We start from the raw sequence: 19462 nt of genomic DNA, 5'->3' as shown, positions 1-19462 counted from the left end.
ATACTATGATACGCTTCTTGTCTAGTCTTCTCAATGGTTAGTGAGCGCTAAGATTGGCTTTACTTTACTTCTAGACTTATTACACCACCACAGGACATCAAATTAGATTTAGAAAAACACTATTTTATTTTCAGAATGCATTTCGGACATAGAGTCCCTCATCAGCTATTTGCTACAAAAATTAATAGGAGGTTTTATAAAATTGTTAACCTCCTATTAATTTTTGTAGCAAATAGCTGATGAGGGACTCTATGTCCGAAATGCATTCTGAAAATAAAATAGTGTTTTTCTAAATCTAATTTGATGTCCTGTGGTGGTGTAATAAGTCTAGAAGTAAAGCCAATCTTAGCGCTCACTAACCATTATAGATCTGTAGTTTTGTGGAAGCTTCTCATCTTTTTTAAACAACATATACAAGATAACCATGTTCCATTCTTCTGAATTCCCACTCATATTATACAAATTGTTAAATTCTGACTAAAAATTTTACAATATTTGTTGGCAATTTTTTAATTACAAAATTGGAAATTAAGTCATAACTTCGAGCAGTATTATATTTCAGCTTTCTTATATTAGTACTTTAATTAGTCACATTAAATAGTTCTTCATATTATTGTCTATTATTAATATTATTAGTAAATAATATTTTTAATATTATTGTACTAGTTGTTTCATAGTAGAAAAATTCTTAGTTTTTCTGAATTTGTTGATTACATTAAATATTTATTTGATTCTGAGATATTACATATAAAACTCTAAATATTTAAAAATATATTCTGTTATTTTTAAGATATATGTCATTTTAACATTGAAATTTCTTTGTAATATTAGAATAATGCATTTTTGATCAAACTACTATAAAATGAACCTCTGGGAAATGTGGCAAATTTGTTAAATAGAAAACACATCATTTATCAGAAGAAAATGCTGTACAGTACATTTTAATGGTATTTTATTCTATAAAAATTAATTAGAAGGTACAGTGTTTTTTTTATTGAAATTGAGAAAAAACATTATGATCGAAACAATAAGTATTCTTATAGGTATTTATATTGAAAAATAATCAATAATCTTTGCATATGTATTTTATTTTATCAAAAGTTATTGTAAGTGAACAATTAGAATTTTTAATTATTAAATAAAATTAGATCTAGAATGTTTCCTTGCCAAAGGAACTTTTCTTACAGTTTTGAATGTATGTCCATTCAGAAATACATTCATAACTAGATGACGGTTATGAATACAGTATAATATCTGTATTGTATTTTTAGTAGCCAGTTGGCAGCAATAGTTGCAAACTGAGTCATATTAACCAGTTTTAATATTTATCAACATGAAGAATAATTTTTATTTTTCTGGTTTTTAAAACTTTGTTATATAGAAATTAAACTTCATTAAGTAGGGCCATTTTTAAATGTAAAAAAGACACATTTTCATTGTTCTTAGAAAAATTTGTTAAAAAGAGAAATACATTAACATAGAAGTTTATTATATGAAAGTTTGAGTGTATATCAATATAAAATATTCTGTGGATGTTAACTATGATTAAATGCTCTGATATATAAAATTTTAAGATATTAGTAATTGCCATTATTATTTTTATTGTAAATGTTATAATTTATTAATTTATTTAGATTAGGAAAATTAAGTGAACAGTTAGCTCAGTGTCGTGCAGATCTGATAGAAAAAGAAAATCAACTTTTTCAATGTGAAAAAGAAATTTCAAATATTGAATTATCATCAGATTTAAATCCAATGTAAGTTGTTATTAAATCTATTTTAATAAAATTATAGTTGTAACTGTTTCTTCTTGTCAGATGTATAAAAAATAAAGTATTTTTTAAATTTATAGTATATTTCATATATTTATATATAATGTATTTAATAATTAATTTTAATAATAATTATGGTAGAAGTTTGGCACCTACAGGGGCCAGAGGTGTGCTGGAAAATGCTAGATTACTGAACAGTTTTGTATTTTTTTTTCTTCTGTAAAATTTGATAAGTTATGTGATCTGATTTATACACATGGTCTTCAATCAGTCTGAAGATGATACAGTGCATGACTATATTGTGTTAAGATTGGTTGAAAAACTTACAGAAAAGTTGATGAACATATTATTGCCTAGGGTCTTTAACACATCATGTATCCAAACAAATTCTGATTCATGGAATATTAGCATGCCAAATTATTATCAGATAATTCTGGATTATCAGATATTAAATTGACAAACTTTTATTGTATACATTTATAGCACACATAAAATAGTATATTTCAAATTTTTATTTTGACAATGCAAAATGTTAAAGCATTGCAATTTAATATTTATCTAGACACAATGAATTAGTTCTTATTCTGTCTGTTCTTTATAATGCTATTAGCTAATTCACATAAGGATATTTTTATGCTTTACTAGGAACATATTACTTTTGTAGGAGTGCAAGCAAAAAATGAGAAGTGCTAAAAATTTAGCAATTAGAAAAAGGATAAATTAATCTTCTAGAAATTCAGCAATATCAGAATATATTAAGAAATCAAATCAGCAATCACAGAAGTTTTTAAGAAATGGATTTTTTCTGAGAAAAAACAGATACTGAAGCACAAAATGACTACTAATCTTAACACTGCATTGAGTAACATCAATCCACAAAACCTTTTTATAACAGTGTTGTGACGTCGTTTACTCACCACCTGAAGCAGATCTTGGAGGAGGTCAAAAACCGTTTGTGAAGATTGTTATAGGACACAACACTGTTATAAAAAGGTTTTGTGGATTGTAGATACTGAAACAAAATTTATTAAACATATGGTAATATTAGGCATGTTATGAGAGTAGTGATAAATAACAATTTATATTGAATAATAAGTAATCCAACTTTGTGAAATATTTCAATTTCTTTTCTAGATTTTTAACAAAAATTTTACAAATTAAATTGAAGAACATTGTTGAACATCTAAACTATAACAAATGAAACACTGTTATGCAGATAATAGCGAGGTTGAGGCTGAAGTTTTAAATGCGAAAACATGTACGTCGGTCGTTCAGCACCACTTTCCTGTAAGCCTAGAAGTTTGACAATGGTGTTTGGATAGTCAGTGGAATCATGCTCAACATTTCAAACACCATTGTCAAACTTCTAGGCTTACAGGAAAGTGGTGCTGAATGTCTGACGTACACATTTTTCTGTTTAAAACTTTGGTCTCAATCTCGCTAATAGAAAGACTGAATTGGACTTTAAACCATATCTTGTATTGACATATTAAGTAGAAAGACTATTTAATGATGACTAAATGAATCTGGATAAGATTAATAATGTTAATAATTAAATGACAAGTACATCTATTAGCATGATTAAGGTATAATGTAATCTAATCTAACCTTAGCACTAATTAGAAATTGGTGAGGTGATACAACCCCTGGAAAAAGTTCTGAAACAGCAACAGCTATGCAAAAATTATTGATTGCAGGTTTTTGTTTTATTTGTTAACAAATAATCCTATAGTAATAAAAATTCTGGAATTTATTTCTAGTGATAAGAGCTTTAATTATGCAAAAATCACACTAATAAAATAATTATTAGTGTGATTTTAAAGTATTTAATGTAATTATAAAGCAATTATTTATTGTGACATTGTCACAATGCCAGGCTGCAATTTAATTTAAAATATATGCTCTCTGCCTCAAATTAGTACTATAGTGTCTTGCCTCTGTACATCATACTTTTCCTTTAACAATAGAGTCATGCTAGTCATCTATTAACTGCTTTCAGAGGAAGTTTTGAATTGAAATAATGTGACTTCTAGTTTGCATCGGAAATTCCTATATAGTTAATCAGGGCCTGTTGCTTCTAAGGTCCTTATCTTGTCTCTGATTTCATCTATCTAACTTTGTTCTCAAGATTAAGGAAAGACAGACAGATGTACAACAGTGGTCTACATTTTTTTTAAATTGCACTCAATATAAGAAAAGAAAAATCTTGTTCAATCCTAGTCTGGAAAAAGTTTTTGAACATAGTAGAAAAAAATGAAATGAAAATTCTTTCTTATTTTATTGGGCCTCCTTTGCTCTTAATAACAGCTTTAATGTGGGATGGCACTGATTTAACAAGTTCTGAGCAATAGTCATCATTAATTTTCTTCCAACTCTGTAATAAAGCAGCTTTCAATCAATTCTTTCTTTGTGGTATATTATCTTCATCCACTGACATTTTCAGTTTAACCCACAAATTTTAAATAATCTTTAAATAAGGACCATTTTGTGCTCAAGACAAAGTTTTAATGTTACTCTTTTTCAAAAATTCTTTTACATTTTTCATATAATGACCATTTGCATTATCATCATGGAAAACAACTTCCTTATTCCAAAGTTGATTTTCCACCACAGGAATTAGAAGTGTCCAAAATTTTTTTGTACACTTTGCCATTTACAGTTTCTTTTAGAGTATACAGTTTTCTCTTGCCTTTTGCCGACATTCAGCTCCATATCATAAGACTAACTGGAAATTTTTTCTAATGTAAAAAATATTTTTGTTGAAACTTCATCTGCTTTGTGCCACACAAATTGTTTAGTAGTGTCTTCGCAACCAGCAGAACATCTGCTTCTAACTGAAAAAATAACTTTCTCCCAATTATTAATGGTTCACTTTTGGTATTGCCTTGCCTTTTCCAGTCATTTTTTAAGTATTGTTTTGTCATGAATGGTTTTGTTTTGGTTTTACAAAACTTATAGCCCATCTTATTTAATCAGTTTCAAATAGTATGATTACAACATTGACATTATGAACATTTCACTTAACATTTAATTCTTTTGATGTGGCTTTTCAGTTTTGTAGTCAAATGTGTCTTATGGTTCAATCTTGATCCTTGCTTGTTGCACTCAGTCAACCAGTTCTCTTCAATGTTTTTACACTTTCAGATTTCTTCCTTGTGTAATTTACTATTGAAACAGATGTATGCAATACTTTCAAATGACTAATTTGTACAAACTAATGTGATTATTATTACAGAGTGTTTTAACACATTGTTTTTCTTACTATGTTTGAAAGCTTTATTCCCAAGATGGGAATGTTTGAAAACTTTTTTCAGACTAGGATTGAATAAGAATTTTTTTTTGTATACCAAGTTATTTTTCTAGTGTGATATTTTGTATAATAGAAGCTCTTATCGTTAAAAAATAAACTCCAGAATTTTTATTAGTCTAGGATTATTTGTTAACAAATGAAAAATTCTTGCAATTAATAATTTTTGCTGTTGCTGTTTGAAAACTTTTTCTAGGAGTTGTAGTACAGGGAATTTTCAGTTTCAACAGTATTATTAATAGTATCTATGCATTTTAATAGAACTTATCTTATTTCTGTTATATTTCTAAACTGTTGTTCAATTATATTAAATTAACCTGCATATTATACAGTATGAATAACTATTATTTACATCTTGAAAATTTATGTTCTACATTATCATCCTGAAGGTCTGTTACAAACAGTTTTTATGACTGATCATGAACTATTTTTGATCATTATAAAATTCATCTTTTATATGTATTTAATTTTATATATTCATACAATAACATTCAAATACTATAATAAACAAATGATGCATTCTTTTGAATTTTTCAATTAGGATTACAGTCAAGCAAAGAGCTATTGACATTTTAAAAAGAGAAATTGGAGAATTGAGATGCAGAGAAGAAAGACTACAACGTCAATGGGAAGTCATTGATATTCCATTATCATCACTTGGTCCCAATGGACCACCTCCTGGTTTAGAACTGGATGATGGCTTAAATGAAGATCAGGTGAGGGAAAAAATAATTTAATTATATTAAATGATGATTAAGAAACAGTTTTGTAATAAAATGAATGTATTTACCATATTTTTGCATATTGTCTGTCATGTTGGTCTATCTGGGGATACCACAAAATAAGTTATTTCTATATGATAAAAACCAGCATGCCAGTTTAAGTGAAGTTATACATTCCTCAAGAGGACGCATGAAACTCATAGATGCCAGTTTTCATTCTAAAATTGTGAAACTGTCGACATTACATCAAAAACTGTGATTATATGTTTAATTTCTGCATTTTGTCTTTTTTCTTACAATAAAATACTCATGAAATGCAAAAAGTGCTTCTTTTTATGTTTATTTTTTGTAATTTGATTGAAAAGGCAAAAATAAACATATCAAATTTCAGAAACTCGCTGTACATTATCTCAACTTACACTGATTAACATCTGATTTGTGTAAAATTTGAAAGGAAGGTGTTATATTTCAAGATCATGGAAGATTGTCAGTGCAGCCTATACTGACTAACTACTACTACTAATGTCAATAAGCTGCTAAACTCTCTTCCTGGTTTTAAATCAGTCAAATTACAATGTTATCATTTTATTGTACTTCTAAGAAAGTTTGCTTTAACATTTATTTAACAACAAACTTTGTAGATTTGATTTTTATTTTTTAATTGCAGTTTAACTGGCATGCCGATAACCCCTGTTATATGGGGCATAACTATAAATTCACAAAAATATAGTATATATTACAATTGAAAATGCCTTTATAGGGAATAGTAAATCTAACAAAAGTTATAATTATATGTATATAAAGTTGAATGATTTCCATTGTTTGTTGTCTTTCATCAATGCATTAAGAGCTAACCACTAAAATTGAAGACAAATTCTTTACTAAGATTCAACTGTAAAGTTTTACAGTTTTATGTATAGCTGTTAATGCATTGATAAAAGTTTAAAATTTTATAAGCTTTGATGCCAGTAACATAAAAAGCTTGGAAACAAATCAAGTTTAATTGTAATTTTTATTTTATTTAAACTAAGGACGTCTTAATTATATGAAAGACAAAAAAATTATTTTTTGACATAGATTTTATAAGGCTAAAGATATTTACAAGAATTGTTATAAATTACAAAAATACTGTATGTTGAGACCATTATGAAGCATCAAAATAAATAAATAAGGCTATAATTAATTGAAATTCTGGGTTTGTTGACTCTTTAAAAGAACATATTAAAACAAATAAGAAATGATTAACATGAAGACATATTTATTATAATAATTATTATTAATTAAGTATAATAGTAATTCATTTAGTTTTATTTGTCTGCTGGATTTGTAATGTATCTTTAACAACATTTAGCATATAATTAAAGTAGGAAATATCAACAGTTTAAAACCAGTGTGAGAAAATAATGAGTAAAACACAATAATATTAAATATTTAAAGCATTGCTTAATACAGATAAAGATAGTAAGATTTTATCTATAGTTGATGGTATTAATGTGAAAAGTTAGTTTTTGTTATCTATCTAAAGACTATAACTGTAACAAAACTCTTGCTACAGCAAGTTTATTCTACTGCATATAAAATGTCATAGGTAGAATAATAGACTATTTTCTTAAAAACACAAAAATTAATTTATTGATGAAAAAACCTAGTTAAATAAAATTAGTTTTATTGAATGTTGAATGATTTTATTGTTTCTTTCATTCATTTAAAAAGTTGGAATGGCTTGTTTCTATTTGATGACAAGTCTTTAACAAAATATCTTTGTGACAATATATATTGTCACAAAGCAGTTATTGATTTTGTTGACCTAATGACCAACATAAAACGTTTGAATGGATGTACATTTTTTAATAGAAAAAATGAAATGCTTTAGAATGGCAAAATGGAATGCTGAACATGTTATCAAAACTCAAAATCTCAAAAATAGTAAAATACCTTATATTTTATGAGATATTTATCTTCATAGAACATAAACTATTTTACTTTTAAAATTTGATCTTATCACTTGTATCAGCTAATTTAAGCATTAGTTGATTATCATTAGCAGTAACCAATCAATTCTACAAAGCATCAGAAAGATTTTTTAAAATGTATTGCAATTTATTTCTTTCTTTAATTCTTTGTATCCATTTTTAATAAATCTCTCTCTCTCTCACTGTGTGTAACTTGTGCTATGTTATAAACTTGATGTTTATGGTATGACATGCAGACTATACATTTTATTTTACTGGATTTACAAAACAACTGTTAACAACCACATTAATTGTTAGATGATCAGAAAGTAATATTTTAAGCATTTTGCATATTGATAGTTAGTTTCTTTACATATAGATATTTTACTGTGTTTTAGTTATGTTTTATGACATTGGTTTGGTGTTTTGAATCAACATTGTAACTCATTATAATTTTTCTCATTTAAAATAACAGGAAATAGCCTTCTGGTTTGTGTTTTTGCACAGAATGGATAGCTAACTTTAACCAAGGATACCTGTATTTATTTTTGTATTTCTTACTAATGGTGCATAAATTATAGCTATATATCTTTTATTATGTTAATTGTTTTAATTATGATTAATTTTAAATAAAATGTCTTCTTAAATTTAACTTTTATAATGCTTTCTGTAATCATTTTTAAAATTTTTATTTAAAGAGAGAAGAATCGCCAAGTTTGAGTTCATTTGGAAGAAAATCTGCACGACTAATTATGAGTAAACTTCGCCATCCATTTCATACACTTAACAAAAAGGTAAACCTAAATTTTTTATTATTATAAAATAAAAATATAAAAACTAGGAGTTAATACACTTTGATAAAATATTAATTCTCTTAACTGTATATTGAATTTAAAAAATTATACCATTTTTAATAAATATATTTTTAAATACTAGAAAAATGACAATAGCTTTAGTATGATTATTATGATATAATTTTATTTAACATCCTAAGAATTTTTATTGTAAGAACTATAAATTATTGAGATTCTAAAATATATTCCTTATTATAAGCTAAAAATTAATATAAAATATATCAAAAGAATTTTAATAAAAATATAAAGAGTAACAAAATGATTTTTTTAAAATCTTACTATATAAAGCTGAAAAACTGGATTCTTTCTTTCTTTCTGTCACTGTATGCCAAAAATGGCCACTAGGGGTGCCACTAGCTATTACTTAAATTAACAATAAATTCAGTATATTATTATTTGATGTGGTTTTTTGCATTTTTGGCTGCGTTTTAGTAGGGTACACCATGAGAAATTCAGTATATTATTATTTTTATTTGTAATAGGAATTTATTATTTATACCACGGAATGACACTGCTTCTGCTAGAATGCCCACTAGGTGACATCCCGGGCTACTAGAATAGAAGAATTAGAAGTATGAAATAATTTAATAATCTTAATCTTTGTTGTTGTTTTTTGCCTGGGCAATGCCGGGCTCATCTGCTGGTATGATAATAGAATGCAACATGTTTGACTACAAGGGCAGTCATTTAAATTTGTTAGTTGATGTTGGACAATTTTAGTATAAGAATTTTAACAGTTCAGAGAGTATGAAGACAGTTGAACTTCTGCATAATTGTCTTCAGAAACATCAAGAATTTATTATTTATTATATAGAAAATTTGTTAAATGGAAAATGCACTGAAAGTGAAAAAAAACAAGTACAGTAGAGCATTGATTATCCGACTCAATTGGGGACTGGGGTTGGTTGGATAATTGAAAAGTCGGATAACCAAAAAGTATGAAAAAATCCATTATTAGTGTAGTATATTATTATATCCCATGTAATTAGTATATTAGTATATCACTATTAACCTACTTTGCATTGAATTTTCCTCCATGTTAAGCCTAACAAAAATTTTTTAAAAATAATAATCGTCAGTATTGTATTGTTAAAAATTATTTTAAAATTATTTTATTGCTCACAAAACAAACAACCACTCATAATTACAAAATTAAGCCTCGTTTAAATACTTGCCTCCCTTTCATGGTCGAGCCAGTGTTGCCAGCTAAAACACATAAAAGTACTATTAAAGTAGCCAAGACAGCCAAATATTGTAGCGCCATGGAAAGCATGCAAATCCATGCTTTCATATAGCATGGATTTGCATAATCTGGCACTTTTTCAGAATTTAACTACCATGTTATATGAGGGATACCTGTATGTGGTTTCCACCTTAACTACTCGACAGTGAGGGATGGATATATCTGTCCAGGGCGATTGTGTGGCAGTGGTGAGGGATGGATATATTCATTAAATTCTTTTGGGGGTATCACCAAAAACTACTGCAAAAAAAAATTCATGTAAAAAATGAATTATGTAACAATGAAAAAAACTTTTTTTTTACTAGACATAGCTGTTTACAAAATCTTTTTCTGAAATGGTAATGAGAAAAAATGCATGGAAAAATACTTTAAAATTTTTCCATGTTTATTCTCTACTACTGTGGGATAGCACCATAACTGACTATCCATATGTTGAAAGGTTAAATTAGTACTGTAGTAGATTGTGCCTGTACATCATACTTTTCTGTTAACTATGGAGCTGCTGCTGGTCATCTATCTAACTCCTTTCAGGGAAAAATTTTTGAATTGAAATTATGTATCTTCCAGTTTGCATTGGAAGTTCTTATATAGTTAGTCAGGGCCTCCTGTCCCTAAGCTTTCCATATCTCATCTTGAATTTCATTTATCTAACACAATTTCAAGATTAAAAGGAAAGACAGACTGGAAATTTATAGGTGTACAATTTTTTCAAATTGCAATCCAATGATGGTCATGGAGTTGTGCAGTGATGGTCTGGGAACATCCATCTCATATTGAGAAATGTCCAAGAGCCCCTTACAGTCTCTTCTTCCTTTAGTCCTAGCACCAAGTGTGTTTTTCCTTTTTGTTTTTTCTTCTGTTCTCCCTTCTCTTTCCTTTCCTGGTAACCTATTTTTGCCCATTTGTTTCCATCAACGTGCTCCTTCCTGTACCTTGCTGATTTCCAAGGAAACAGGCTCAGACCTCTCTACTTTCTTTGTTTAGGAAGGAAAATAATGTCACCAGATGGTCGTAAGGCCTTCCAAGAAGGCCACTAATAATTACTGCCATGGCAGTAACAAGTCATTAAAAATGGTAGCAAGCAAAATCTGACAATATATTTATATATACATTTTTTTCTTTTATTTTTAGAACTCACCCGAATCTCCATCTCCAACTGATGAATATAGGCAATGCTGTACAGGAAGTTCCTCGGGAAGTGATCCAATCACTTCTTATCATGGAAGTAATCTTGTAAGTACTTATTTATGTATATAATTTTAAAAATTCTGAAACTTTTAATTGCCATATTCTAGAAAATTACATAGATGTGAATGGAAGAAAGCAAAAAATGAATTGCAAATGAAAAATTTTTTACTTTATCATTCTTGTGAATAGCAGTTTTGAAAATGAAAATAAAAACAAATTAAATTATTGTTCTTTTGAATAACTGTTTTGATTTTTGTTTTAATCACAGAAATTAGTTTATTGGTATAGTGACTTTTTAGTGTACTGCACATATGTTTAAATTATGGAAATTTAAAATAATATGTAGTAATCATATTTATAGAAAGTGTGAGATGCCGGGAGGGTTGAGTTATCTCTTTAAACTGTCCCGTGTTATTCCTGAGAATTCTCAGGGTCATGACTTCTGACCTCGACCGGTGGACCTGAGATATCTCATTACAGTATCGGTACGTTTTTGGAACTAGATATCTCAAGTTGTATTTTTGTATTAAAACTAACTTCCAAAATATAAATTTTCTTTGTTTTTATACTTATTAATATATCTATTTTGTTTGTGAAAAATAAAAAAATAGTTTTGGACAATAAAATAGCCATGATTACTTTCTTAAAAAACATGTTGTAATTTTTGTAAGGCTTAACATTGACAAAATTCAACTTGGTGGCACAGGCAATGGAGAAGAATTTCAACATTGGATAGGTTAACCCCCTTGTCAATGTTGGAACAGTTAGGCCTGCTCATGTTGTCACTGGATGCCTTTTGTTAGCAGGTTGACCTAGATCGGAAGATCTTAAGTCAGATTCTTTTTCTGACACCAGTTAAGAAATATCACGTCTTAACTCGCATTTTCTCTAGACGTCTTAACATTGTCATCTAATATCTAGTTCAAGCGATGGAGTCGGGGGTAAGTCAACAAGACTCCAATTTCTGAATAAAAACAGATTAACAAATTTCAAAAGTTTAATGAACAAAAATAAAGTAATGATAAATTACAAAAGGATTAAATATATCTAGTTCGACAAACTAGCTACTTATAACTAAGTCGACCGAGAGAAAGAGTTTACATAAATCTCTAATTACCATACCTCATGAAGACAACCTGATGTATTCTGATCTTGTTGAGGTTGGTAGTAAGGAGGCTTCTCTGGAAATAGCATTTGATGGAATCGTTTGGTGTCTGCTTTGGAGGGGAGAGGAGATGAGAGCTGATGAGATGTTCAGAAGTGGGGGGAGAGCCCACCCTGAACCTTTGGTGCGAATGCCTTATATCTCTGACAGTTCTCACTAAGTGTGAGAATTTTGTCAGGTCTCTGTCACAACTGTGCCCTGTGGGCTGTCATATGATTTTGTCATGAGATGGTGATGACTTGGACAAAGGTTTATTTCTCTTGTGTTTTTGTTTAAGTATTGCACAACACACACACACACACACACCATCAGTCATTATCATTTGTTAATCTAAACATTTCCACCGGAAACAAAGGGGGAGTCTCCAGGATCTCACAAAAGCATCATGAGATGTTAGTTTAATAACCATTTTTTCATTTTGTTTGCTGAAGATTGTTGATTAATCATCTATGGGCATATAATTTTTTTGCTTTTGTACTTATTTTTACTTACTTTATAACATTACAATAGCAACTCTCTTAGGTCTATTATTGTATTTTTTGGTGATAATTAACATTTTTTAGATTGTGCAAGATGTTCTGAAACATAATCTCTGTATAAATTAAGATACTTTAGATATAATTATATTGAAAACATATATTCCCTTTATAATTTATTGTGAAAAAATTATATCAAGATTTAATCACCAAACATATGCCGTAAATCCATCGGGCTAGTTTTAAGGCTAATTACTAAATAAATAATGAAATTAATTTGGCACTAGAGGTAAGCGTTAGGCGCCATCTCTTATTAATATTAATAATTATAAATAAATTAATTAATTTAAATAATTTAGAACCGCTGGGAGAAAAAAGTAGGATGTGGGCACTGAATGTGTCCCCAGCCGGCATTGTAATAACCGTCGATGGTTACATAGTTATACGCTGGAAGAGGAGATCGGATCGGAGGTCCGGATAGCGTAACTGGCAACGCATCTGCACGGTAAGCAGGAGTTGTGGGTTCGAGTCCCGCTCCGGGCCGATTTTTTCTCCCAGCGGTTCTAAATTATTTAAATTAATTAATTTATTTATAATTATTAATATTAATAAGAGATGGCGCCTAACGCTTACCTCTAGTGCCAAATTAATTTCGTAATTTATTTAGTAATTAGCCTTAAAACTAGCCCGATGGATTTACGGCATATGTTTGGTGATTAGCTATATTACATCGGGTTTAGCGATGTTTATATATATCAAGATTTGTTGGTGAAATTTTTAACTTTTTATTATAAATAGAAATTTTATTCTATTGTTTTGGCAATGATGATGATTACATTTTTATTTAAAAAATATCTTATTTTCTTTCTTTCTTTTCTCAAAGTAAATGTTTGTTTTATATCTTTGCTGAAAGTAACATTTTTTCTAAAAAATAAAGTTAACTTTTGAAATTTTCTGTTGATTTCAATATTATCTATTCAAATATTTACAATCTGTTAAAGGTGAAGTTAAAATCAATTTTTTTTCTAAAGATTTAGAGACTGGTCTTCTCCAGTCTTTTTATTTCAATTACTCTTTGATTGTTCAGATAATGTTCATGTCAATAGAAGAGAAGAGAACTTTTGTGTCAGAATATGATTCTTCTTTATGAATGACTTTCATATTATGCAATTTATTTAATCATTTGAATTATATATTAAATTACACATAAATAAGACATTTGTGAAATAAAATCTAATTCCAAACAATTGAAAACTATGGTTATCATAAAATCAAAGATATAATAATTACTTCACCATAAAGTTTTACATTTTTATAAAAATGATAAAATGAATGCAAACAAAAAAGTTGTTTAATGCTATATAAGCATTAATGATATCTTAATTAATTTAAACATTTTGAAATTATAGAGTGGAATAAAAACTGGAGTATTGTTCAGTAGCTCAATATAGTTTTCATAATTCTCAGAAAGTTATAAATTAACAATATTGATTTGACCAGATGACCAAATTAGTTAAGGAGTCAGCCTACTGCTCTGAGGGCCAAGGATTGAATCCAGATGGTGAAGAACCCCAGGAATTTTTCAGAGGGTGGTCTATCAGGATGTGTAGGACCCAATCTCCACCATTGGGCCATCTCCACTGTGTACTTAGTGAACTCACAATGGGTATGGAAAATTGCCCTCTTAGTGTCCCCATGATAAAAAGAGTAAAATATATATGTTATGGACAAAATGGTTAATCGGATATTATGAATAATGACCAAAGGGCACGCAGTGTGATAAATATTGGTTAAATTATCAAATTGACCGGTCATTATGAATACTGCTATCACCTAGGTGGACAAAGTGATGATAATACTTTGAGGAGTAATCATCTGACATACACTAGCCAATTGGCACTCTTAGTTGTGTGTGTGTATTGCGTTTAGTTTGAATTTTAAATTTATGCAACCAATAGTTAATCTTGTGCGACATTTTAATTTAATTAAAGACTCCACTTATTTCATTTAGAAATATTTATTTTTTGTGAATTATTTCAAAGTATTTTAAAGAGAACATGTAATCTTTTAAAACTAAGTACTATTAACTATATTAATTAAAAGGTAAAATTATACCTATGTGCATCGTCATGCACATAGGCGGTTGTGACTGTTTGTGCTCTTGACGGATTCCTCTCAGGAGGGGAGCCACTGGCAGGCCGCCTATTGTTTAATGTCACTAGTTATTGATACGTGTGTTCAAGAACTACCGTGAATCAATAACTAGTGAAGTTAAACAATCAGCAGTCTGCTGGTGGCTCTCCTCCAGGAGGAGTCTGTCGGGAGCACAAACAGTCGCGACTGCTGCCAAATTCGGTACTAAACACAATACACACGTACAACTCAGATGTGAGTGCTGATTGGCTAGCATATAATCAGATGATAACTCCTCAAAGTATTATTATCACTTTGTCCAACTAAATGATAGCAGTATTCATAATGACCAATCAATTTGATATATTATTGAAATTTATTACAATGACTGATTTTTGTTGGTTATTATTCATAATGCCTGTATTAATATCTTTGTCCATAATATATATATATATAAGACCAGCAATATATATATATATAATTGTTTTGAAGGCACATGAACTTTTCAAGATTCATAATTTTAAATTTTTAATTAAAAAATAGAAATTTCATACATTATCACCTTATCAATAAGTAAAATATGAATAATTGTTGTATGATTTTTTTTAGAAATGCCAACTTAATGTATATGAAACATTGCAAAGCCCGATATGTATATAGAAACATAACCAAACAATTACCTTAAATAATCGACCTTAAATTAGCGGAGTTATAGCCTGATTATTTAAGACGATCATTTGATTATATCAACTTGTTGTATTATTTAGCATAAATATTTTTTAAGTTTTAACATAAATACTGTTTTTATTAATTCAGCATCATCAATTTAATATATTTTCATATTCAAAATACAAAAAAAAAATAGTAAATTTTGCTTATTGAAGTACTTAAATGAAAAAATTCTTACATTTTAGTTATTTTACTCATCTTCAGAAATATTATATTAAGAACAAAATTTCTTAAATTCCAAAAAATTACTCTAAAGATTTTGTTCCTGTGTAATAGTTCTGTATAATAATAATAATGTTAGATAGTAAAAATATTAGCATATATTAGTAAGTACTTTAATAATATAAAAATAAAAAATATTTTAATTTTTTGTATAAATTATAATTAATTTTATTTCCTTACTAATAATTTTTATACGGCTCTTTTTTAGATGTTATCTGTTCCTCATAAGAATTTACAAGAAGAAGAATGGTTTCATGGAGTACTTCCACGAGAAGAAGTTGTACGTCTTCTTGTAAACGATGGTGATTTTCTTGTGCGTGAAACAACTAGGAATGATGAGAGACAAATTGTTGTTTCAGTTTGTTGGAAAGGACATAAACACTTTATTGTACAAACAACATTTGATGTATATCAAAAAATTATTTATAACTTTTTGTCATATCAATTTTGATAAAAAATATTTTAAAAGTTAAAATAATAATGATAATTTCAGGGAAAATATAGATTTGAAGGACCTGCATTTTCTACAATTCAAGAATTGATAAATTATCAGCATCAGTCAGGCCATCCTATTACAAGTCGATCAGGAGCAATTTTGGCTAATCCTGTTCATCGCGAAAGATGGGAATTAAGTAATGATGACGTGGAATTAATTGATAAAATAGGACGTGTAAGTTTCTAAATACTTTAACCATTTTATCCATAATAATTTTAATCACTAATAAATAAATAATATAAAAAATATTATTATTATTTTGGTGNTATATATATAAAAGACTGTTTTTCTAAGTAATCTAGAATCTAGCTGCAAGGACCCGCTTCGCTGGGCAAAAAGTAACGATAGTGAAGATTAAGATAATTACATTATAGCTAATCTTACCCGTTTTCACAAAATGCAAGAATTAGGTCCCCCGTTTCCAGACTAATTAAAGAATTTTTACGTTTAGTCGAACGAACAAATTTCAACGTTTCTGGAACGTTTTCAATCGTTCTATAATCGAACCAATTCGAATTTTATGTTCGAATTTAATTCGAACAAATTCGAAAAAAATCGAACAAAACATTCGAAATAGAAAGCCACTTTCAGCCTCATATTTCCCGCACCCTTATAGCTATCGAGATGCAACCACCCCTATGCACGAATGGAGACTTGGGGCTACCACCACATACAAACACCAGTCACGTGCGATGTGTAGTTTTGGCGAAAAAGTGAAATATAGGGACATACATGTCCATTTTTATATATATATAATAAAAATAAATAATAATAATAATATATATAGATATAGATATAGATATAGATTATTATGGTTGTTGAAATACTGTATATAAATGGAGTTTGCTTGCAAAACCTCCGCGGGCGAAGTCGCGGGTAACAGCTAGTGTTAATATATATAAACATTTAGATTGATAAGCGCCACAGCTCGGCCCAATATTTGATAGATAATTAAGTGAAACTTGAAAAGGTGATAAAGCAAAAAGTTTCGGTAGAGTCGATCAGTGCCGTAACTAGACAGGTGCAACAGGTGCACCCGCACGGGGCCCACTTGGAAGAGGGGCCCAAAATGCATGTATTTGTTTTATTACTTTCCCAAACCTAATTAATTAAGGGGTCTAAATGCAAATTCCCGCACAGGGCACAGGAATGGCTAGTTACGGCACTGGAGTCGATAGATATACTGGTGTTTCAGCTCCGAAATTGCTGTAATGCTACGAAAGTGGAGTAATAAATATTTCTGCCACTTCAAGAGTAGTAATCGTTTTGTGGCGAACGTTTGGCTCGAACACAGTCGTAAACATTCGAAATTCTTTTAAAAATGAAATTTTTCTCGTTTTTAACTCAGATATTACTTTTGTCTTTTTAAAAGACAATTTGTATCAATAAATACTATTTTAATTCGTTTTGAACATTATTCATAAATGTCGCTAATATTTATAATCTCATTAACTGTCATTATCTGCCTGTAAATATGAAAATTAACTCTTAATTCGATATCAGAGTAGGCTATCAATAAATATGCATTCGTATTTTACTTTTAATGGTGCATATAAACTACTAAAATATATAAACACAATGTGAATGTCATAAAAAATCCAATTTCATGTAAATATTTTCCTTTGCAAGCTTTTTATTTTTCAGTATCAAATTATATAATTAATTATGGGGTTTTCATTAATATAATCAACTAGCTTACCCGTTGTGCATTGCTGCGATATCAGAAGAAAGGGAATTCAAGCAAACTCGTTATGATAAAATTCAATTTACATTTTATCATTTTTATTGAAACTTATTATTATTATTTATTTTCATTGGGAAAACATTTCAAAGTGTTGTTTCAATTCTGTTTATTTATTGGAGTGCTTGTGGATACACGATATTTTTTGTTTTTCTGTCTGGTGCGTACACGAATAAATCAGAAGATTTTCGGACGCGAGCTGGCCACATACAGTTGTCCATGCGAGAAGCACGGATTCTCCAAATCTAGCCCACACACTCACAGCAATTGTCAGAAGTGCAATATTTCCCATTTTTATATATATATTTTTAATCCTTTATAATTTTAATTATTTAATTGCTCCTTCCTCTCTTCCTTGGCATGTTGTGAAATTTCTGATAGTTGGATAATAAACCGTTTTATTGTAATTTGTCTGTTTAAATTATTTTGAGTCAATATTAAAATTTGGAAAAGGGGGATTCCTAGATGGGTAAAATAGTCGAATTTCTTCCTACAACTTCGGTTGTTGTTCGGGGTACAGTTAAGGTTTTAATTAACAAAGTTCGAGCGAATACATAATTAGCAAAAAAAAAAAGTTGAAATAAAGTGATTAAACAAAAATTATTACAATGATCGTAAATAACAGTTTACAAATGCATATATAGAGATATTTTTGAAGAGGGGAAATTGTCTTCACAATTTGAAATCGATCGAACACACAGTATAAACGCGCGTCATCTATCATAGGATAAATGTACTATTAACGCGGATAAATGTACTATTAAAATGTATAAATCTTCGCGGGAGTATATAAAACAACTTCCCAAAGTTTCATGGCAATCGGATAAATGGTGTGGTAATGCATGAAGGACATGCAGACACACAGACAGACAGACAGACATACATTCATTTTTATATATATAGATATAAATGAAAGCAAAATAACTATATGTAAACTTCCAGTAAATTAAATAAATGAATTGATTTTTTTGTTAACTTTCTTATCTTATTTATTAATTCATTACTAGATGTTTGCATTTAACTCAGAATTACCAGTACATTAATGGTTTCTGGAAATGATCAGGAGATATTTAAAAAGTTTAAACTACTACTAAGAAAAAAACATTGTATTTTTGTTTTTTCCAATTTTTATATTTAATATATTAGTTTTCTTTGTAGTTTTTGTATTAAAATATTGAAATGAGTTTTTCTGTAATTGTATTTATTTTATGATATGATGTTTGTTTTTATTAACCCCCCTCCCTCCCTTTCAGTGTGGACATCATTTAAAGTCCATTTATGGTCCAGAAAAAATATATTAGTTTAGTTAAATTCACATAGAAGTCTTTATGCAATCAACTTACATATTTCTAAAGTCATAGAAACATTGTCAAACTTAGTACACTTTGTTTATATTTTTGAATCAACTAAAATGCAAATGTTTAAATATCTCGAAAGAAGAAAAAATGGACTTACACCACTT

The 19462-nt window shown here is 28.7% G+C and overlaps 1 protein-coding gene across 1 annotated transcript in view; it reads left to right on the top strand.

Moving 5' to 3' along the window:
- LOC111618962 (tyrosine-protein kinase Fer-like) overlaps positions 1-19462 on the top strand; it is an 86190-nt gene that overhangs the window by 42639 nt on the left and 24089 nt on the right. Inside the window, exons 9-14 of the mRNA XM_023360592.1 lie at positions 1635-1757; positions 5621-5795; positions 8452-8547; positions 10982-11083; positions 15972-16169; positions 16257-16433. Of these exons, the coding sequence (XP_023216360.1) occupies positions 1635-1757; positions 5621-5795; positions 8452-8547; positions 10982-11083; positions 15972-16169; positions 16257-16433 (871 nt within the window). The remainder of the gene's footprint in view (positions 1-1634; positions 1758-5620; positions 5796-8451; positions 8548-10981; positions 11084-15971; positions 16170-16256; positions 16434-19462) is intronic.

Source organism: Centruroides sculpturatus, unplaced genomic scaffold (assembly GCF_000671375.1).
Source record: "Centruroides sculpturatus isolate CEXI.00-Female unplaced genomic scaffold, Cexi_2.0 scaffold66, whole genome shotgun sequence".
NCBI classification, from domain to species: Eukaryota; Metazoa; Arthropoda; class Arachnida; order Scorpiones; family Buthidae; genus Centruroides; species Centruroides sculpturatus.
The sequence above is the reverse complement of the archived record's forward strand: the minus strand, read 5'-3'. Positions and strand labels throughout refer to the sequence as shown.